This window comes from Desmodus rotundus, chromosome 1, assembly GCF_022682495.2.
Source record: "Desmodus rotundus isolate HL8 chromosome 1, HLdesRot8A.1, whole genome shotgun sequence".
NCBI lineage: Eukaryota > Metazoa > Chordata > Mammalia > Chiroptera > Phyllostomidae > Desmodus > Desmodus rotundus.
Window position 1 is genome coordinate 16,778,564 of NC_071387.1, and position 22,460 is coordinate 16,801,023.

At 55.6% G+C, this 22,460-nt stretch overlaps 1 protein-coding gene across 6 annotated transcripts in view; it reads right to left on the bottom strand.

Moving 5' to 3' along the window:
• COL27A1 (collagen type XXVII alpha 1 chain) overlaps positions 1-22,460 on the bottom strand; it is a 128,570-nt gene that overhangs the window by 19,547 nt on the left and 86,563 nt on the right. For all 6 annotated transcript variants that reach the window (XR_008426485.2, XM_053921405.2, XM_053921412.2 and 3 more), the window contains 13 exons: positions 19,433-19,486; positions 18,774-18,818; positions 18,645-18,689; positions 18,310-18,363; positions 17,303-17,356; positions 16,384-16,437; positions 14,942-14,995; positions 13,925-13,978; positions 9,653-9,760; positions 5,498-5,551; positions 5,284-5,391; positions 4,190-4,243; positions 3,182-3,235 (listed from right to left, as the gene is read on the bottom strand). Coding sequence is in view for 5 of the 6 variants with exons in the window: in XM_053921405.2 (XP_053777380.1) it covers positions 3,182-3,235; positions 4,190-4,243; positions 5,284-5,391; positions 5,498-5,551; positions 9,653-9,760; positions 13,925-13,978; positions 14,942-14,995; positions 16,384-16,437; positions 17,303-17,356; positions 18,310-18,363; positions 18,645-18,689; positions 18,774-18,818; positions 19,433-19,486 (792 nt within the window). In the remaining variant the exon portion in view is untranslated. The remainder of the gene's footprint in view (positions 1-3,181; positions 3,236-4,189; positions 4,244-5,283; positions 5,392-5,497; positions 5,552-9,652; positions 9,761-13,924; positions 13,979-14,941; positions 14,996-16,383; positions 16,438-17,302; positions 17,357-18,309; positions 18,364-18,644; positions 18,690-18,773; positions 18,819-19,432; positions 19,487-22,460) is intronic.

Sequence of the window (22,460 nt, forward strand, 5' to 3'; positions counted from 1 at the left end):
TACAGGTGAGAAGACTGAGGCCCCAGAGGGAAGGGGCAGATGTGGGGTCAAAGCCAGCCCTGAGCGTGGAACTGGGATTATGCACAAGAAACAGTGCTCCTAACCCTCCCCTCCCCCGAGCACCCCAAACCAATGTCCTCCGGCTGTGAGCTCCCTCTGAGCTGGGGCTGTGGTCACCCCCTGCTTTGTACAGGGCCTTGGAGCTCTATACCCATGTGGGGTGGGATTTCATGAAATGATGCAGAAGTCGCTGCTTGGCGCTCAGCAGGGGGTGACACTAATTCCAACTGCTGGCAGGCGTGAGCACTGCCTGGGCCAGACACGTGCACTCACTGAGTCCTCCCACCAGCCCAAGTGGGCCAAGAACCAGCTTTAGGACGAACCTCCCACCCTTGATGGGAGCCCCAGAGAAGGCCTCGGGCTGCCTCAGGTTGCACTCCGCAGAGGACCAAGTTGGGGATTTTGTCCACAAGACAGTTTCCCGTCTGCAAAGTGGGATTGTAGCGCCTGGCAGCACCGCTCTGAGGGCCCAGGGAGGAGGGGCTCGTCCAGCTAGCGGCACGCTACCGCACACACCGCAGGTGGCTGTGAAGATGGCTGCTGTTGTAGATGACAGCAGGGATGACGTGTGGCACAGACATAATCCGAGTTTAGGGAGGAGGTCTTTGGGCCACGGCAGACCATCCTGGGCCCTGGGTCCTGGGCCACCTGCAGGACAGGTGGCTGGACACCCCGTGCCAGCTGCATGGAAGGTATACTCAGAACAGCAAATGGCAGAACCTCAGGGCTTAGAATGTTCCAGCCCCAGACAACACTGGTGTCATCTCCCATGGGGTGCATTCTGGGCAGGGGGCTCAAGTCACGTCACCTCTGTGTACCCTTGTGGTTAGCAGCGATTTGAAGAGGAGGCTTGAGAGGCAGGGGAGAGGGTAGCCGTGCCTGGGGCTGGAGCCCGTCCCAGGCACGAATCAGTCCTCAGGGCTGGTGGCAGGCTGGGCCCATACCTTGGCCCGGAGCCGCTGCGGCTCCTGTGGGCAGAGACTGAAGGGATTTGGTCCCAGGCCTAGAAGCAGTTGTACCCAGGGATCTGGCTCAGCAGGTAGAGATTCCCTCTCCACCCCACCCACTCCCTACGGCTCTTTGTCCTAGGGCTCAGTCCCACTGTGGAGGGAGGCAGCTGGACTGGGGGCTGTGAGGATAGGCCATGTTTACATAGTGTTCCATGTGCCAGGCAATTCATGAGGCATGCCTCATACAATGTTGCATAGAATCCATACAGCACCTGCGTGCTGCTGGGACTGTTGCCCCATTTTACAGACGGTGAAAACGAGGCCCAGGAAAGGAAGGGTCTTAGCCAAGACCACACAGAAATCAAGGGGTCACCTGGGCCAAAAGCCAGTTGTAAAGATCTCTCCATCTCCCCCCACATTGTGGCTCTAGTTTGGGGATGCATTTTCAGCACAGAGAGGTTGTGGAGCCCCTGCTGCCCTTCCCCCTGTTCCTAGAGTCTCACCCCATCACCCCAGGCCCTCTGGCCGCTGCCTCTGTCCCACAGGGAATTTTCAGGCTAAACCGCATGTTGACCCATTGAAGCATCTGTGTCTGGCTGGCGAAGCAGACAGTCTGAATCCTGGCCCTGCCAGCCTCCCACTGACCCTGTACTGGTCCCGGAGCATCATGGAGACTGAGTTTCCCCACCATTCACATGGGACACTGATACCTTCCTGTGGGGGTCATGGCAAGGGTCAGGGAGAAATCTTGGGGAGAGAGCTTGCACATGGCCTTCATGCTTTAGAGTGAGGGAGTCTCCCCAGGGACTGGCTCTCTCTTCCCTCCCAGCTTGTGGTTGACTGTTCATGCATGTTACTATTTTTATTTCTGAGCTCTTTAGGGCATCGTGCCACAGCCCCTACACTAAATAAATCATTAGAAATCCATAAATACCTGCTGCACAGACAGACGTACGACCAAACTAATGACACCGTGTAAGTCAGCAAAGGCATCTGGCTGACGTACAGGCGATGCCCCACTCAGCGCTAGCAAGGTACCCGCCCACTCAAAGGATGAGGCAACCAAGGCTCCGGGAGTGCAGGGGCCCCACCCAAGGCCCCAGCAAGCTTACGGCAGATTTGGGGTTTGGGTTCTACTCTCAGCAGCCACAGACACTGCTTCTCTGGGGCTGGAGATGGCCCACAGCAGAGGGACCCCCTATTTTTAGGGTCTGTGTTAACCCCTCCTGAACCAGCCTTGGCAGACTGTGAGGGCCGAGAGGCACTTCCTACAGCTTCCCGTGTGAAGTCAGAGCCTGTGGCTTGCTCTGATGGCAGGTCTGTTCTCTGCCAAGCAGGAGGAATGGGCCAGCTGGACAGCAAGCCAGGCCAGGGTGATTCACCCACAGCAGGATATAGTTAGTGGGGAGCTGACTCGGCAAAAGAAAGGAGGGCTAAGGAGGCAGCGGGTCAAGAAGACAGTGACCGCCGCCTGCTAGGAGACCTGCCAGATGAGCCATTGGGAGAGGAGGGAGGAAAGGAAGGAACAACTTGGAGCCATTAATGTAGGACTCAAAAATGGGTCCCAGGGCCAGCTCGTCACTGCCTTGGGATGTGACCCAGGCCTGATGCCTTGGACCTCCAGCCCCTCTCATCCCCACCTACGCAGTGGGGCGGGGCACAACACTCAGCAAGGGTCCTTCTAGCAGCTCTTCCCCTCTACTGCATCTGGAGCCAAGTGGCTGGAAGTGGACATGCCTCCCCTCTGCCTCGTCCGCTCCTTCCTCGTCCTGTAATGCTGGTGTTCCTCACACTCCTTCCAAAGCCCTCTCCTGGCTCCCGCTGGGTGATCTCATTCACCAGCAAAACTTCAGTTCCCACGTTCATGTAGATGATGGAATTGCATAGTTTCAGTCATTACATAACCGAAGTCCATTTCCCTTGCTGGACGGAAAGCCCCAGGAGGGCAGGAGCTGTGTCTGTTTCTGTTCCGGCGCCGGGCACAGAGTTGATACCCAATGTGTCAGCATGCCGAATGTGGTCTAACGCCTCCTGCCTCCTGGCCACCTGTGCTGTGAGCAGGCGTGAGCCCGCCGCTGACTTCCTGGGCTGTCCCAGCCACCGGGCCCCAGGGGCTTGCTCCTGCCGCCCGAATATCAGGCAGCAGCTGCTTCCCATGACCCAACACCCACCTTTTCGCCCTTTGGTCCGGGAGGCCCCAGGGGTCCCATGATGCCTTTGTGTCCCTGCAGGAAACAAGAAGGCAAGACAGGAGGTGAGAGCACGGAGGTGTGAGGACTTGGGAGGGACATATGATGAAGGACAGGAACTCCGAGATGGAGACACTGGGCTGTTTGACTTTGTCCTGGCTCGGCCCCAATGTGCTGTGTGACTTCGAGAAGGCGCTGCTCTCCTCTGGGCCCTGGTTCCAAGACATGCTGTGTGGGTCCCAGATACACCTCCAGGGGAGGTCTGCCTGGATGGTTGAGGACTCTACCTGCCCTACCCTGGGGCAGACCTGGGACAAGATCTCGGGAGAGCCAGCTGTGTCATCTGGGGCAGGGGCAGAATAATTGCCCCAGTGGACTCCCAGGCTATGGCCAAGACTGCACATATACATCCCTCCGTGGGCTCCCAGCACCCCCTCTTCCAGTTTCAACTGCCTTTGCCCTCTCTCTTCTGCCCTCCTCTCCCCCTCTTCGCCTCCCTGCTGGATCTCTTTCAGACGCTGGACCCCACTACTAAACAAGCTGTCAGGCCTTGCACACACCTTCTTTAACCCCCCTGAAACTCCATTTCCCTTTCTGAGCAAGCCCTATGCCTCCCTGAGGCCTGGCCCCCCAGATGTGTAACGTGAGGTGGCTCAGCCACCTCTATGGGGTGCTGACTTGGATGCAAAACTGGGCTACGGCTCTCTCTTCCACATGAGTGTAGTTGCGCCGCTCAGAGATGAGGGAGGCAGGGCACCCACCATCAGGAGAAGGACTCAGAGAGGCACAGAGGGAGGATCTGGGTCTACACCACCCTGCCTGGCCGCCATGGCCCTTGACCCCCACCCTGGTCTATGGGCCCAGGAGCTCCCGGGAGACTATGAATCTCCAACAGCCTGAGGGCTGGCCCCCGGGTGGGAGGAGGAGGGGGCAGAGATCCAGGCTTGCAGGACAGAGTTCCAGAGGGAGGGGGAGGGGAGATTTCCTTACATCGTAACCAGCCAGTCCTGGTTCTCCTTGGGGCCCCATCCGTCCTGGAGCACCCTAGGAGAGGAGGAGACATGCGTTGGTACGGAGTGTGGCCCTCACAGCAGGGACTCAGGCTCAGTCTGTCTCCCGGGCTCCAGCTCAGTTCAGCCCGGCAGCCTGCACATCTGTTTTGCCCAGATCCCAGGCCAGTGGAGGTCAAGGTAAAGAGCAAGTGGCATTGTTCCTTCCGTCCTGGAGCTCCCTGCCTCCCCCCAGCCCTTCCTTCTCTCAGATCCAGGGGTTCCTGAGAGCGGGTGGCTCAATTTCCCCTGATTTTGTGAGTAGAATGGTTATGAAAAATTAAATTATATGAACTTACAGTTCAATTCTATAAAAAGCAAAGACAACAAATATTCAAAACTCACTGCTTGCTAATTATTTTACATTGTGCTGTGCATTAGCTATGCTCAGGAGGTTATCACGCCTGTCGCATCCGTGCAGTGGAAACACTAACAGAGCGCTCCCCCGCGTCTCCCCCAACCTCTCATGCAGTGACTTCAGGTTGGTAGCTTGAAATCAGCCCTGGTGGCAGCATTTTCACCATGGAAACGGGCAAGTGCCACCAGCACATCTGAGATGCTGTGCCCCCTCGTCTGCCCCTCCTCTGCCTCCTCCTAGGGTCTCCTCCCCCTGCAGCTGTCACACCCCTCAGGCCAGTCATGGCCTAGGCACCATCAGGGTCACACAGAAAGCCACAGCAGCTTCACCCTCATCCTCGTGAATCTATTTCCAGTTCAATAAAAACACGCCCAAGGGTCTGGTTTAATTAAGAGTGAGATTAAGCAGGGCTTGTTAATCTGGGTCTGCAGGAGACCCACAGACCCTGTCAAATGGCGAAAAACACTTTGTATTGTGTGAACTTTTCCAGAAGAAGGGCTGTAGCTTCTTCAGGCTCCCAAAGGGATCTGTGGTTCAAAAGAAGTGGCTAGGACAACAGGTGTCTGGCTGACACTGGAGCGGGGACACTTCCCTTTTTGCCCTCGTCCCCTCTGCTCTATGACTGACACCACCCCACTGCACCCCTCCCTGCCCTACCCCGCCCCGAGAGTTCTCACCGTTGGTCCCAGGCTACCCCGGGACCCCTTAGGGCCTAGGGTGCCAGGGGGTCCGGGGTCTCCAGGGGCTCCCATCTCGCCCAGCTGTCCTTGGTAGCCCTTGGCACCCTGCAGCGGGAGGAGAGACAGGCTACCACCAGGCCTCTGTGGGGAGGTGGGGGAGAGGGAGAGGGACACAGAGGGATCACGGCAGGAGGAGGTGGGGGAATCTAACCTTGGTTCCAGTCCGGCCCTTCTCGCCTTGTTTCCCTGGTTTGCCTTCAGGACCCTGCAGGAAAGAGGGAGAAAGATGGGAAAAGACAGACAATTGACACAGGTCCATGCAGCATCACAGCACTAGCTCTGGAGGCCAAGTGCCTGGGTTCACAACTGCTTTTGCACTCAATATTCACATGACCTTGAGCATGACCTCACTTCCTGTGACCGGCATATTCGTCTGCAAAGTAGTGGCATTTGCCCCACAGAGCTGAGGATTCAACCTGGTGATGCATATCACGCTTACAAGGTGCCTGGTCCACAGTCAGTGCTGGATACGTGGCTGTTGTCATGGTTACTGTTAGGTGCCCAGGCTGTCCCAATGAGAACAGCTCTCTGCCCTGCGCTCTCTCTGTGTGCCATGAAGTGTTCCGTCTTCCTAGTGACCCTGAGGCTCAATTCAGACTCCCTCCCACTGCTGGTGGCAGCTGAAGTGCCCACAGGGAAGATACCCGCCCAGGGCCCCTGCTGATCCACATTAGGGCCTGGATTTCATTGCAGATCTGAGCCCCTGTCCAGGGCTCAGGGTGGCTCAGGGTGCCCGCTGGTGACACCAGGCAGGCAGGAGAGGTGTTCTAGGTCCTCCTTCATCTCTGAGATGCTGGGCGTCACTTCCGAAAACCCCTGAGGTGCACCCCACTAACAGGGTCCCTCTCTGTCAGGACCCGGGACTGAAGGGGCGCCTCACATTAGGGCCTCATCCCAGGAAGATCAACCGCCCTCCCTCACTCTCCCACTGGGGCACCCAGGAAACTCCCTCTGACAGGCTGCACTGCCCCTGCCCCCAAAGCATCCCCAAATGCTACTCTCCCCTGCCCGGCCTTCAAGGGCGGCCAATCTGGCTTTGTCTCCATAGTTATCGAGGGCACTCAGTTTAGTAGGGGCTGAGTAAGTGCAGTGTGCATGTGTGAGAGAGATAGGAAAGCAGGAGAGGGAGAGGAAAGCCCCCACACCGGGCCACACTGGGTTGGGATGTGAAGGATAGGGCAGGCAGCATTTCTGGCTTGGAAAGGACATTCCACCTGTCCCCAGAGAAAAGTCCCTTGAAGGCTCAAACTTTTGATTCGGTCCCTTTGGCTGCATTAACAGAGGCACGTGCTATAGGATGAAGGAGATGATGGTCCCATCTTGGAATAGGGGCTGCACTCGAAGAGGAGGCGCTGACTAATGGAGATGGAGACAGGTAGGAAGAGGGGATCCTAGAGGAACAAGGAAACCCCTTGGCTAAGCCAGAGGGATTTGGTTCCTGTCTACAGATTTCAATAGCTGCCCTGAAGGTGGTCAGTGCCTGAAACCTCCGGCGGGTGGGAGGCATTCATTTAGCATAAAGGAGAAATGTGTGCCCAGAAGACGCAAAATGGCAAACGTGTGCTGGAGAAGATGCCTCCATCCCAAAGGGAAGTGCCAGGCAGACCATCCTGGGCCCTGAAAAAGTGAAGAAGTCGTGGCCCTGGAAGGACCAAGCACGGGCTGTGCTACATCCTGGTGCTTGAGTCCTCATGGGACCCCGGACCAGTCCCTTCCTTTCTCCCTGCCTCAGTTTCCCCCACTTTTAACACGGAGATTTTGAGCCAGCTTTGCACTGTCCCATACGGTGGCCCTTCGCCACATACGGCTCCTGAGCGCCTGGAATGTGGCTGCTGTGACTGAAGAAATGAATTCTTAATCTGATTAAATTTTAATTAAATTAAATTTTAAAATGGAGAACTAAATTATTAGAAAACATTTAAGTATGTTAGGAACAGCTTGGGATATGAATCTATATTTTTAACTATGTGTTTTATAAAATCTAAATACAGATCAAGTTTTTTCAATGAAAATTTAGCATCTGAACTGAGAGTTGCAGGAAGTGTAAACTACACCCTGGACTTCCAGATTTAGTGCAAAAAATGCAAAATACTTTGTTAATATTTTGTATCTTGATTACATGTTGAAATGTTTGTATTTTGGATATATTGGGCTAAATAAAATGTTACTACAATTAATTTCATCTGTTTCTTTTCACCTTTTAAAAAATGTGACTATTAGAAAATTTTAAGTCGTACACATGGCTTGTATTCTGTTTCTATCAGACAGCCATTGACTTGACGGGTTCAAGGCCTCTTGCTCCTCCAGTAATAAAATAATGACAATTGCCACAGCCTCAGCCATGGCCAGGTACTGTGTCTACACCCTACCTCGTATCTCGTTCACTTCTCACCAGAGGACTGGGAGGAAGAGAGTCTTTATCTCATTTTAGAGCTGGAGAAACTGAGGCTCAATGAGAGGTAGGTGTTCTCTGCAGGTTACCCAGCCAGGTTAGAAATGAGACATGAAATCTCAGTTTCTAGGTACCCTTTGGCCCAGGCTGGTCCTGGCTAGGCAGTTGTGAAATCAGGATACAGGGGCCGATGGAATTTGCTGGTGGCTTGAAGTGATTGCAATGGCTGACCCCTTGTCAGAAGGAGAAATGAGTCAGTGCCGAAGTGTTAAGTACAGGACCAGGGAGACAGAGTCTCCCCCAGGACAGGGCGGGCAGCCGGCCACTTGTTCTGATGGACCCTCAGCAGCTGGGAGCTTCCCCATGGTGTGGGAAACCCTGAGTAAGTGCTGGTGCTTCCAGTAGGGTGAGCCTATGGGGCCAGAATGAAGACTTGCACTGGGCCCCCATCCATTTGGATGTATTTCTGGAAAGGCCCTGATGGCTCATAAAGTTCTATTTTTAAATACTCAGCTATTTCCAGGCGACAGAATGGGAGATATTCGTCCTGCAGCCCTGTTGCAAAAGAGACTCGAATACAGGGTTCTCACCACCTCTGTCACCCAACACACACTCAGTCTGGCCCCAGCGAACCTCCTTAAAGTTCTAGTATATGAGAATTGGGAGTGACAGCAAAATATGGACATGACGCTGCTACCACCACCACCACTAAAATGACCTGCATCACCGTGCCCACTGGCACCACCACTGCCACTGCAATCACCATCCCAAGCACTGCCACCATTATTATTGCCATCATCACCATCAACGCCACCATCTCTGCCATCACTAACTCCATCATCAGCACCCGACTACCATCATTACCATCACTACCACCACCACCACCACCACCATCACAACCACCATCACCATCATTACCACAATCACTAACTCCATCACCACGAACCATCACTACTACCACCATCATCACCATCATCATCACTAAAACTACCATCACTAACTCCATCATCAACATCATGGCTGCCACCACCACCACTAAAACCACCTGCATCACCATGTCCACTGTTACCACCATGGCAACTGCAACCACCATCACCAACTCTACCACCATCATCACCACCACCATCATAACCATCGTCACCATCATCACTACCACCACCACCATCACCACCAGCAGCACCACCATTGCCATCAACACCACCACCATCATCAACCTCCATCTTCTAGTCATTTTCTTTTCCAAATTCCTAAAGACAATCTTTTATATTTCTGGTGCATTTTATAAAGTGCTTTCTCACCCAAAGCTTCACTGACTTTTTACATGAGAAAACCAAGGCCCAGAGAGGCAGTGATTTGTTGGAGGTCATACAGGCAGTGGGTGCCTGAGCTAGATCTCAGCTCAGGATGTCAGGTCCAGCGCTGTCTCTGCCATGTTTTTGCCCATTCCACAGTCGTGATACACAAAAGCTCACTGAAAAAGAGCCCCTGGAGTGTTGGGACTCAAAGCAATCTCAACACACATTCCTTCCAAATTCTTCATCATACCAGGGGGTGGGAGTTGAAGAGGGCAAGGGCAAGTGAAAGGTCACACAGCAAGTTACTGATGGAGAATGGGGCCAGCACCCCTCCTGCTGAATTCACCCTGCTAAATTTAGTGTGGCTACATGTGGGGGTTGGGCAGGACGTTGTCAGCAGGGGCCAGGTTTGTGTGGTGTATAGCAGCCAGCTAAGGAGAGTGATATTCCTCTGACGGTACTGGGGAGCCATTGGGAGGTTTAGGCAGGAGAGGAAGGACCACAAAAGACCCTTAGGTAGCTTCTGCCAAAAGGCCTCCCACCCAAATGCCTGGAATAGGCACAAGTGTTATTTGCTCTCAGGAGCCCTAAGCACTGGCATGCAGCCATGTACACTCACCCGGACGCCAGTGATGCCAGGGGGGCCGGGGAGCCCATCCTCGCCCATCAGTCCCTCCTGGCCCTTCTCGCCACGCTCACCATCAGGCCCTGGGTCACCCCTGTCCCCCTGGGTGGGAAGGGCATGAAGAGAAGACAGAGAGAAAGAATAATTAGTCACTAAGCCAAGCAGAGGACTCAGACCTCAGAGTGCATTCAGATGTCCAGAGCTAACCAGCTTCTGGATTCCCTGATGGTTCTCTGAGCTGCCAAAAGGGTTGGGCTGGCATGGTCCTGCCGGCACAGGGAATGTCCTGACATGGCGATTGCTGGTGTCCATGCCTGGGCCCAGGAGTGGGTGGCTCAGGGAAGGGAGGACCCTGACCACGCTCACCCCATGAAGTTCACAGGAAGGGGCCAGGTTCAGGAGACTAGGGTTAGCTCTCTCCAATGCAGATACATGGGGAAGACAAGAGTCCTAATACACTGAAATAGAAAAAATTTAAAATTTTATTTATTTATTTTTAGAGAGACAGGAAGAGGGAGAGAGAAACATCAATGTGTGGCTGCCTCTCATACACCCCCTACTGGGGACCTGGCCCACAACCCAGGCATGTGCCCTGACTGGGAATTGAACCAGTGACCTTTTGGTTCACAGGCCAGCCCGCAGTCCACTGAGCCACACCTGCCAGGGCTAAATTTTTATAAAGAAAAAAAATATTTGCCAAACTCTGCTTCTTTGAACTTCTTCCATTTTTCTGAATTGAATTTTCAACCTCTCCTGACATGCAAACAGTTTCCAACATTAATAAGAGGTAATTGTTTTGATTGCTACGTACCAGTCTCAGCAGTGAAATAATGGTTCCAAGGTTACACAGCCAATTAGCAATAAACTAAACTTTAAAGGCATAATTCAATCAGACTGTACGGTCCTGTAATTGTTTTTGTTAATGTCTTTGTCTACTGTGAGCACATGTCCCCATTGCTGCCTGCTCCACATGGTTCTCATTCTCACTGGCTGCCGAGCATGCCCTCTGACGAGTGGATGGCAGCTAGCACTTACAGAGCCCTGGCCGTGTCCCGGCCATGTCTGGCAGGCGGGCTGTGCCAGAAGGGGGCATGGGCTGTGGCCCTTGGCCCCACAGCAGAGCAGGTGCAGCATAGGCAGTGGCCACAGAGGGACAAGGCAGTGCCCATCAGAGGCTGCCCCCATCAGGGCTGGCAGGCCTGGTGGGACCTATGGCCAGTCTGAAGGTGGCCCAGCTGCGACAGTCTGAGAGGCCCTCAGGAGACAGGATGAAGTCACGGGTACAAGGAAGGGGCGGGTGGGGGAGCAGGCTTCAAGAAGCAAAGTGTCTTTTGCCAGTTTTGTTTCCTGGCCCCATGCTTTATGAGGGATGCGGATAAACTGGTGTGCGTCCAGGAGAAAGAGTGGGTACAGAGGGCGTGAAGCCACAGCGTGGCAACAGGGTCGCTGAGAGGACCCACCGTAGGCCAGCCCTGCTGGGGCCTGGGCTTTGGGTGAATGGGGCTGGTGTGGGGGATTGCAGGGCAGCTTCTAGCTCAGCCAGGGAGGACTTCCCAATGGAGAGAGGTCCAGAGATGACACAGATGGGGGAGACTCCAAGCTATTGTGTGGACCAGCACAGAGCAGACCTGGGCACCAGAAAGGGGCCAGGCAGGTGGCTTTCTGAGGTCCCTGTTCCCTGACATTCTTCGATTCCAAGCATGACCTGGCATGGAAACAGGGGGCCGGCCTTGATGACCTTCTCACAGACGCCCCTGGCTCCATGATTCCCCTTCTGGCTCATCATTTCTGGCCACCTACTGTCCTAGCTTTCAGAGGCAGGCAGCTGTTCAGGTGGCTCAGCTGATTTGCAGTGAGTGGCCCCAGCCCGGGCCCTGCAGGAGCTCCGGCTCCAAGGGCCTCCCAGACTCCCACAGCCTGGGCTCTCACACAGCTGGGGTGGGGGTCTTTATGGGTTCCATGCAGAATGGGCTCTGGGGGTTCTAGAGAATCTTGTGGTGCTAGGACATCTGCTAACGTCCAGGAGAGCTTTACAAGTTGACTAGCTCAACTCTCTCAGTTTACAGATGAGGAAACTGAGGCCCAGAGAGAGGCAGAGACTTCCCAAAGCCACACATAAATCCGTGGCAGAGCACGGTGAGCACCCAGGGTTCTGGTTCCTTCTAATTTCAAGGTTCTGTGCTCCGGGGACAATGTCTCTCTCACTTCGGGGGGTTATGCCGCCTAAATTCAAATCTTGCTGCCACTTCTCAATAGCTGTGCAAATCTGGGTAAGTTCTCTCATTTGTAAAATGAGCACCAGAGTGTCACTGTGAGGGTTGAAAGATAATGCTCCATGTGACACTTTAGCATAGCCTCTGGCGCACGTGCTAAGAGTCACTGCCACTGTCCTCCGCCACCGACCCCGACACCGCAATGGGCTGGTTGTCAGCACACTCAGCAGGGATAATCAGCATAAAAGCACTCTGTAAACTCTAAAGTGCTGCGCACCTCCCAGAGGTTGTTTTCACCATGAAGGTGATTCAACAAACCCCATGGAGAACACAGGTTCTCTCCTGGGAGTCCCATGAGGACCAGGGAAGACACCGCATGTCTGCATGACTCTTCTGGCCCAGGGGCTGGGGGAGAACTGGCTTTGGAGGGAGGGACAGAGGAAGTAGCCAGGGCCCAGTGGCTGTGACCGGTGAGCGGGAAAGACCATGAGAGGCCCTAGGTCTGAAGACCCCTCCCATCCCACCACAGCCACGATTCTACAGTGAAGCAGGCGGCTGCCCAGAAGGGGAACAGGCCTCAGCCTCATGCCCGTTTTCTCGCCTGCTACGTGGGGACCGTGATGCATATAGCTAACTCACAGGGTATCTGGGAGGAGTAAATGTGTTAATTCGCATAAAGCCCTTAAGGCAGGAGGTGCAAACCCACCGTGAGCACACAGAGCATCTTGGCCACAGTGTTCTTCAATGTCACTAAACAGTGAGCAGGCACTTGGGAGAGGGCGTGGAGGGGCCGTGGGGATACCCTGGTTACACCCTAGGATGCAGCAGGGTGTGGAGGGAGAGAGGCAGGCAGAGGGTGCTCTTGCCCCTGCAAGAAAAATGTAGGGCAGATGGGAGCCAGCCAGGGGCCATCATGGAGGCATCTTGGGAGAAGGGGAAGCCCCGGACCCCGCAACAGAGGGGACAGGGCAGTGGGGGTGGTGGTGTAGGGATGTGGGGGGGATTCAGGTCCAGAGAAGAGAGGTGCTTATCTGAGGTCACATGGAGAGTAAATGGATGACACAGGGAATCCTGGAACACGGCACTTGGGACCCTGGGCTGGGGAGCTGACTCACAGTGTTACAGGTCAGCTCTGGGGAAAGCCCATGCTGGGCCAGAGACGGAGGCCAGGGCCGGGCCTGAGCTGGAGGTAGGGCTGGCATCAGAGAGCAGTGCTCGCCTGCCGGGGGTTCAGGGGAGCTCCAGCACTGCCGTAAGGCTCTAGCATCTGTGGCGGACAGATGGATCTATGGGACCCGGCACATCTGAGTTCAGCCCATGGGCTTTGATGCCCGTCAGCCCCGCATTTGTATTTTGGATCCTACAGACACTGAATGAATACACCTGTACCTCCCTCTGAGCCTCTTCACCTTCAGATCGGGAACATGGTGTACAGAGCAAGCCAAGGCTTGGGTTTGGCTGTGCTAATTATTAGCTGTGTGTCCTCGGGCAAGCTGCTTAACTCTGAGTCTCAGTTTACCTAAAGACACAACTTACCCCTGCAGTCAGTATTGATCGAGACGGTCCATTTCAAGGACTTAGCGTAGTACCTTGTACATGTCTGATCAGTCCTCCGTAAGTAGTGGGTTACAGCCTTGGGTGGTAATGACTATTGCCCTGATCATTTAGGGTGTTTGGAAGACAATCAACATCAAAGCTGCTGGCTCTGGGCCTGGCATAGGGCGGGCATTCAGGCACCAGCCTTAGCCAAGAGAAGCTGCAGTTATGAGGGGAAGGGAAGTGGGGAGGAGTAGAGAGTGGGCTGGGGATGATCCTCAAAACTGCCTAAGCAGGGTGGGGACAGTAGGCAGGGTGGGGGACGGGTGCTGGGGGGGCTCACCCCTCACCCACTCTCACTGGGAACCAGCTGGAGTTCTGCTCTCAGAGCTTTATGAGAACCGAATGCTTCTGGGAGAAAACTTAGGTATTGGATGGGAGGGCAGTGGGGGGAAAGGTAGGGGCAGTTCCAGAACACATCTTTCCCCCCCAGACCCCACACCAGAAGGACACTTACCTTCAGCCCATCAGGCCCTGCAGGGCCACTGTCACCCTCGAGGCCCGGCTCTCCCTGGGGAGAAGAGACAAGGAGGCATTACTGGGGAGGGGGCCCCGTATGCTTTTACTTCCTCCCCTCTTTGAGGCAGGACCCCCAGTCCCTGACCTCTAGTTAGTGGGGCCCCACCCCGGCACACACAGTGGGTGGCTCAACTGTGAATGAGCAGGAGGCTGAGGCACCCACTCAGCTCCCAGAAAGAAGAGGCAGACCCCCTGAGCACAACCTGCTGTCTGCAGGGTGGGCTGGGCCGGGGCTGCCTGAGGACTCAAGTTAGAAATTGCTGGTCACAGAGCCATCCTGGATGGTTAGTTAGCCTGGGATGCAGCACAGCCTAGTGGGGGAGAAAGGCCTTGACGTCAGGCAGACCTCAATCAACGCTCCCTATGGGCTTCCCAATCTCTGGCGGTTTGACCACGAGCAAACTATTCAGCCCCCATAGGCATCTGTTTTCTCATCTGAAAGTGGGGCTGATCCCACTTCCTTTAAGGGTTCCTCCAGGGCACAGTATGAGCGCCCACAAACGGTGGCCGCTGGTGACACTGCTCCTGGAATCAGAGCGAGCCGTGTGTAACTCCTTGGTGGAATCCCCGTTCTCAGATGAGGAAAGTGAGGCCGGCCCTCTGACTTTCTTGCCAGCAAGTTTGGGAATGATACCCAGACCCTGGACTGATCCAAAAGAAACCAATTTCTTGGTTGCAGGCCTTCCCAGAGCCTTGAAGATGCTACTGCTAATGTGCCAGAGGGAGCACCGAGCAGGCAGTGAGTCCCAAACATCCTGGCCACAGAATGCTTTTCTTTGAAGAGCTCTCGACACTATGGGAACGCTGACCCGCCAAGGGAGGCTGAGATTCCCAGTCTATTTCTGCAAGTGAGGAAACAGACTCAGGGCCATTGAGTAAAGCCCTCTCCCACCCAAACACCCCTGCGAGAGGGAAGGGGGGGCTTCCCAGGGGGAATACATTTGTTTTGACTTACCCGCTGCCCAATGAGGCCCTGCTCCCCAGGGCTGCCGAGAGGCCCAAGGTCACCCTAGGAGAAACCAAACACAAGTCCACTGGTATGTGTAGGGCCAGCCCCAGCCCTCACAAACTCTGATAGGCAGGGGTGGGGGGGCAGCCCTCTCTTCCCAAGAACCAAAGAGAAATTTTAAAACACCAACCAGAGCCCCTGCTGCAGTCAGCCCAGGCCACCACCGCCATCATCACACTTGTGCAGTGCTAAGCCTTTAACAGTGCCAGGGTTAGGGGCGCCGTCGAGACTTTGCATGTAACTAGAGCCACCCCACACCTCAGATTCCCTACCTTGGACCTGACCCTTGAACACCACAGGTTTGAACTGCACCAGCCAATTGAAAAAATCCTCGTGTAAGTGAATACACACAGTTCCAACCTGTGCTGGTCAAGGGGCAGCTGCACATTTTTATTTCACACGTTTAGTCCTCATAACAGCCCCATCAGGAAAGGTGTCTTCTTTTTTATAAATGAAGACATGGAAGGGCCAAGGGGTTAAGTAACCAGCCCAAGGTCACGGCTAGTAAGTAACAGGTTCAGGATCCAAACACAGGTAGGTTGGCTCCAGAGAATGTCAGATGCAGTGATGGCAGCTCTGGCTGGCCACCTCCTTTCCTCTCCCTGAGCACCTTGAAGAGAAACCCAACAAGGAAGAGGCTCCAAATAAGCCAGAATCAGTGTCACCACCTCCCCAAGGGACCTCAAAAGGGTCTTTCTCCTGCAGCGATTTCCATGCTGCACGACCTTCCTGCTGGTGTCCGGGGCGCAAGGAGAAAGCAGAGCTCTGAGCCCGCAGCCCTGCCCCAACCTGAACGGTCCCACTTGTCAGTTTTTTCAAAGGGGTGGTTTTCGGCATTGCTTGAGCAAAGGATTCTGGAAGCCAAGACAGATAGTCCAGGCCTGGTCCAACTCCCTCTGAATGTCTGGGAGCCTCAGGCACAGATGGGGGGCCATCTGCCTCCATCCCACAGCCCCTCAAGGACCCCCCAGGCCCTGCCTCAACAATACCCTCAGGCCACCAGCACCACTCTGGGGCCTGCTGAGGGAGCAGAGTCCTCTTCCAACAATGGAGTGGGAGGGGGCTCTCTCCGCAGCCCAGGTATCAATGGGTGCCTATTTCCCAGCAGGTAAAGAGGGGCATTGGTGCTAAAATGCAGGTGGTATTGGGAGGCAAGGAGGTAGGGCTGCCCCAGTGTGGGAGTAGGGGCAGGTGCCAGAAAAGACATTGCTGGGCAGGTGGTGGGGGCAGGGGCACTGGGACGGCTGGGCCCTCGGCTGTGGCCATGGCCAGGTGCACAGAGAACCCATTATCCAGGGCACGAGAAAGGCTTTGGTGGGGAGCACGTCGCTGCCAGCAGGAGGCTGGTTTCAGCAAGTCATTTCTGTTCGTCTTTCATCTCTCCTCACCTTCATCCCGGCTTCCCCAGGAAGGCCTGGTTCTCCCACTGCACCAGGTGGCCCCTGCAAAAAAACGCCATTGGTTCCTTCCAGAGCAAGGTCTGGCCCTGGGTTGTAAGGGAGGAGATAACTGAGGTAGGCTCAGAGAGGGCAAGGGATGTGCCTGAAGTCACATAGCATGAGAGACACAGAGGGGTCTCGGGAGCTTGGAGATGGGACTAGGGGAAAAGTGATGATCGGCTTGGACAGCTGAGCCTCGGGCTCCACAGAGGCTGCTGGAGCCTTCTCCCTCCCCAAGAGTGTGGTTTACCACATTAGGAGCCCCTTGGCAAGCACAAGGAAGAAAATTTCATGATTCGCATAAGGCCAGGAGAGGAAGCCAGCAACTGCTGTGTTCAGGGCTGAGTGATTCCAGCCATTCTCTCTGCAGCTGGGCCAGGAAGACAAGGGCAGGAAGTGGTCCTGAGTTATCACCATTGGCATGGCTGCCTAAACCCTGGGGCTCGGTTTTCTCCTCTGGATAAGGCAGGGGTGTCTGAGGCTCCTTCCAAGCTCCTTACTGCATGACCTTAAGAGGGCTGATTCTACAACCGAACTGGGCTCGGCTGAAGTCCCAGCAGGGTGAGGGCGGGGGCATTGCTGCTTTCCCTGGTGCCATAAAGGAGGCACTGCCAACCCCTACCCCCACGAGGGTGTTGGCACCCTGCATCCCACCCACGTCCCCTGGGACTGGGCATCCAGCTCCTCACCCTCTGCTGTTAGAGTGCATCTACCCTCTTGGCCAGGGTGCCTACTCTTCAGTCTCTGCAACACACAGGACACAACTTTTGCCCCAGGCCTGGGCAGAGACCCCTACGGAGGCAGGCTGGGAGGGGCTGCCACCCCCTTAGCAGCATCTCGGGACAAACAAGGGTCCCTCAGCACTCACCTTGGGCCCCATCTGTCCTGGAGGCCCAATTGCTCCCTGGGGTCCCTGAGGGCCCTAGAAGACAGACAGATACATAGACAACTGGGAAAATCCAAACTGGGCCCTCTTTGGGGTCTGAGGCCTGATAGTATAGTCTGGGAGGTGGGTGTGGTGGGCACCCACAAAACCTGGCACCGTGCAGCCCACAGCCCCAAACCAGTGCCATGCTGAGGATCTTGGTATCTCCAGTGTATCCCCTCCAATCCATCTGCACGCTCTCCTGTTCATCTACCTAAAACCCAGCAGGGCCCTCCCCTGCTCAGAAGCCTTCCAGCTCAGAAGGCTTGCTCACTCTGTTCCCTCTACCTGGATGCCCTTCCACTTCAGATCTACTTCTGGGAACCCCCCTCCCTCCCCCCCGCAGGCCCTGGTCAAACCACTGTTCAAAACGGCATCTGCTTGGCCTCAAGATATGAGAATGGAGTGTGGCCTCGGGGATAGAGGCCTCCTGAGCTCTCCCTGCCCCACTGGGGGCTCTTCCTCCTGAGCCCCTGGAGACTCTGCCCTCTCATCTCCACCCCCAGCAGCACCACTCCACAGCTCCCTGACGGGGCTCCCCAGCACTGGGGCTGCGCCCTTCCCCTCCCCCGCCCAGGTCTGGCTCTTGCCCCTCCAGCCCCACTGGTCCCTGCAGTTCCCAGTCGGCATGTTAGTTTATTCTCATCCTCCCCGCCCCGCTTCCCTTTTCACTGTGCTGAGCACTCTACACATCACACACTTTTCCCTTTCATTGCCACGACAGGGTGACAACGTAAGGACCGTTATTTCCATGTTACTAGCAAGAAAACTGAGGCTGGAGGCTTAGACTCAACCCAGAGTCCCTGAACTCCCCAGGCAGCGCTCTTCCCACATCTGAGGCTGTCCCATCAGCCCCAGCATTGTCCCTCTCTAGCTTCTCTCCTTGGGTGACCACTGGCCCCCACCAGCTGCCTGGGCACAGATGCAATGAGGGAGGGAGGGGCACTTACCGGTTCTCCTGGGAGGCCCTTGGTGCCTGGCGGGCCTGAGGGACCCGGGATGCCCTGCAGGGACAAGCAGAGTTGACTTTAGTCTTCTCCACCTTGCCTGTCCCCTTGGCCTCAGTCAAGCCATCTCAGAGTATGAGGTCCTACCCCCCACCCCCTACCCTCTGCTGGGTGACAGATGGGGTTGCTGAGTCCCAGGGAAAGAGGCATGCCAGAGGGTCTTCAGTGCAGGGAGTGGCAACTAGAAACTGGGGTTTCCACAGCAGGATGGGAACTTGGCTAAGGGGCTGTTATCTTCCCACACAGCCCACAGAATCTCAAGAACCAGTGGTACTTACGGGAAAGCCTCGGGTGCCCAAGTGTCCTCGCTCACCAGGTGCGCCCTGGAAGCACATTTGGGTTCACTAGAGGCACATTTCACAAAGCAGGGAGCGGGGTGGGGGGCTGGCAGCCATGACCTGACATACCTGCTGCCCAGGCTGGCCCGGTCTGCCCTGCGGTCCTGGAGGGCCCTGCAGGGAGCAAAGCACTCAGTGGTGAAGGGGGTACTTGGGAGGCCCCTTGACAGAAGGGGGACCCACACTCCCACGGGAGATATAACGAACCATGGGACCCACCCTTCTCCACAATGTGCAGGTGGGGAAACTAAGGCCCAGCAAGGGGAGTGGCTCGCCTTAGGTACTCTGGGTTGAGAACCAAGGACCACGTGTGCCTGAAGGGGCTAGAAGCAGCTTAGCCTCTCAGGGGCCCTGGAGGGGTTTGGGGTCCAGGGAACGGGGCCAGAGGCCATGTGTGGTTCCTCCTCACTCTCACGCTTCCCGCTCTCTCTCATTCATAGGCTTTCACTCACTCTCACTCTTGGTCTCAAAGCTCCTTCTCCCTTTCCCTGCCCCCATGCTTGCTGCTTAGTGGTGCTTGTGTGCCTGTGGTGTTGGGTGGGGGGGGTGGGGACGGAGGGCAGGAGTGGCTGGATGAGCTGTCAGGAACTAGGAACTACCCTACAGCCTCTCATGGACTCCTGGTTGTCTCCAAGGGGCCTCATGCCGAGGAGGATGTGAGCCCTGTTTCCTGGATTCTTGACTTAGCATGGGAAGTGAGAGGAAGGGCAGGCCATGGGGGTTCGTACCTTCAGACCCTGGGGCCCCTGCTCCCCAGCTGGTCCATCTGGTCCTCGGGGGCCCTGGAACAGGGAAAAGGGACTAGCACAGTGGACAGCAGGGGTCTCCCTCGGGCTGGGAACCAGGAGGGTGGGGCTGGCCGGAGCCTTGGGCTTTTCCCTGCCGAGCCTGAGGCTTCCTCCTCCTCTGAGCATTTCCCCGCTCACTCCCACCCTGAGGCAGGCCACCCCTGTGCAATGTGTCTGCTGGGATGGCTCTGCAGAGGGGTCCCATGGGTGCACTCTGCTAGAGGCCTTACCGCTCCAGAATGGGGTCAGTGGTGCCTTTAAACCCTGTTTAAAGAGACCATGGGTGGTCAGCCAGCCAGCCCATTTCACAGACACAGAGACTGAGGTCCAGAGCCAAGAGACGCATGGCCAAGTCCTCACAGCCAGGTCTTCAGACTCTGCTGTTGCATGTTTTCCCCAGGGCACACTTGGGCATAAACAGGTATATGAACCACAGCCCTTGGGAACACCGACAGAGAAGGACCTGGGGAGGGTCTGCTTGTGGCCACAGCTCCCTCTCCAGCCAGCTGTCCAAACTCATCTAGCCTAGCTCACGTGAAGAGGGGACAGGAGCAGGGCAGGGGTCCGATGGCTGTTCCCTGGAGTTCTGGACTCAGGTCTGAGCCTCGAGACAAAATTCTTGTCTTTTGAGAGTTAGAAGGTCTCTGGGGCAGGTGGAATCTCCCTGTGCCCCCACTGAACAGATGGGAACACTGAGGCCAAGGGAAGTGAATTGTCTGAGGTCTCTTTAGCACATTAGCAGCTGGTATCCCTTCCAGGGTTCCACCACTGCCCCGCATGTCCCCTCCATGGGATGGGACACAGATGGGATAGGGTGCCCCGGGAAAGGCCCCCGTGGAGAACGCTGTGGTGTCTGTTCTGTTGAGGGTCAGAGGGGCTGTGTTGGAGAGACAAAGAGGATCCTATGAAGGAGGCTGGCCTACCCAGCCTGGGAGCTCCTGGACTGGCCACAAAAGGGGGCTGGGGAAGTGCCTGGGTGGAAGGGAGATGAGGCATGAGAAAACAAAATAAGAAATTACTTAAAAACTGAACAAGGAAGTTTTTGATTAATAATTGAGTTGGAAAAAGTGACAGTTGCTCTTATCTGCTGCTTGGGGCCCTGGATGCTTCTGCTCCACACCACAGTTTTAAATAGTGCCTCACTGACTACATCAGCTGGGATGGGAGGCCCTGAGGTGGTGGGGGCTACAGCTGGGTGGTTTGGCGGTTCATCTGGGAGCCTTTGTTCCCAGCGTCCCGAGCCTAGAGCCCAGTGGGGGTCCAGGGCTAGGCACAGTGGTGCTCTGGAAATTGTCACGTCCCAGGGACAAGGGACTGCTCCTTGCTCAGCCTCAGTTATCTCAGTAATGGGGATGAGAAGTCTTTATAATGCCCACGGGCAGTTCAGCACCTGGCCTATATAGTAAGTGCTCATTAAAACCTGGCTCTGCCAGAGGAGGCTGCAGGCTCCCGAGGGTCAGAGACACAGAGGAATGGCTCAGTGAATCTGGATGTAGACCTTTCCCCAGAACAAGCAGCTTATATCATGCTGCATAGAACCAGCTGAGAGTCTTCACAGGTCCCAGACGAGGTTTGATTACAGGGTATGTGGGTGCAAGTTCTGGTTTTGCTGCCAGCTTGCTGTGTGATCCCGGGAAAGCCCCTCGCCCTCTGTGGGCTTCAGGTTCAGGTGGACACTATCAGACCCTGTGTTAGATTGAACCCGTGTTTCATGGACAGGGGCCAGTGGAGATGGAGCCAGATTTGGGTGGAGCATCCAGGATCACAGGAGCCAGAACAGAGGCTGAGCAGAAGGGTGGGCATCTGGGCCTTTCTGAGAGATGTCGTCTGGCCTCCAGCCTCTGTCTCTCCCTGGGAAGGAAGAGCTCTGGGAGTGGAGCAGAGGCCCAGAAGGGTCAAGGGCTCAGCCCGAATCACACAGCACCCTGTTTATCCCAGGAATCAAGGCCTTTCTGGAGAAAGGTTCTGTGACCTGTAATAACAGTGACAACAATAGCAGTAGCAGCAATAATAGTGAAAGCTATTGTCTTTGTTTACACACAAGGAAGCAGCCTATGGTCACACAGCCAGTAAGTAGAGGAGCCAGAATTTTAACCAAGTCAGTCAGATGCACATGGTTCCCCACCACTACCTGTCACTGTGTATCAGTGTGAGAGTGAGCTCCCCATCACAGCAGGTGTGCAGGTCAGGGCCTAGGAGAGCCTGCCAGGAAGGCTCTGTGCTAGGGCAGGGTGTTAGAGAAGACGCCTAAGATCCCTGTTACCTTAGGGACTCTGCTATCCCCTGGGCGTACCAGAGAGCTCTGGAAGCTTGGGCTGGCTCAGGAGAAAGAGGACCAACCTTCCTGCCTGGAGGGAAAAGGAGGCAACGGGCCCCAGCCACCCTCCCTCCTCACTGTGCAGGGAGAGGACAAAGGCACCCACACACCCGCACCCTTGCTCTGGCCACTCTGCAGCTCGTCCTGTGTCCTGCAAGTCCTCCTTCCTTCCTCAAATGAACACAGCTGTGCCTGCTGGAGGCGGGTCTGGATTTCTCTCAGAGCCACAAGTCTGTTCTCCTGTAGTCTGAAGTCACAGCTGGAGCTTGGGGCAAGGAGCCCCTGCTTGGGACAGAAAATCTGGCCAATAGCAGCTTTGTGAGAAAGAGGTCGGCTTTGGAATGCAGAGGGAATGAATACACGCCAAGCGCACCCTACGCACAGCTGCCTATCCAGAGCCGACCTGTGCGAGGTGCTGATGAAGGCGCATAATCCCCATGGCCACCCCATGAGGTTGGTTCTGCTGCTGACCCATTTCACAGAGGAAAGCTAAAGGCTCACAGAGGGGAAGTCAGGATTCAGGGCCAGGTCTGCTGGTCTCTAAGCCCTACTCACAGGAGCAGAATCCAGTGGTAGCACCTGAATCTCAGAATCCTCCCAGCTCCCTCAAAGTGGGTAAGTGGAGGGAGAGTGCAGTCTCCCATGGTCTTC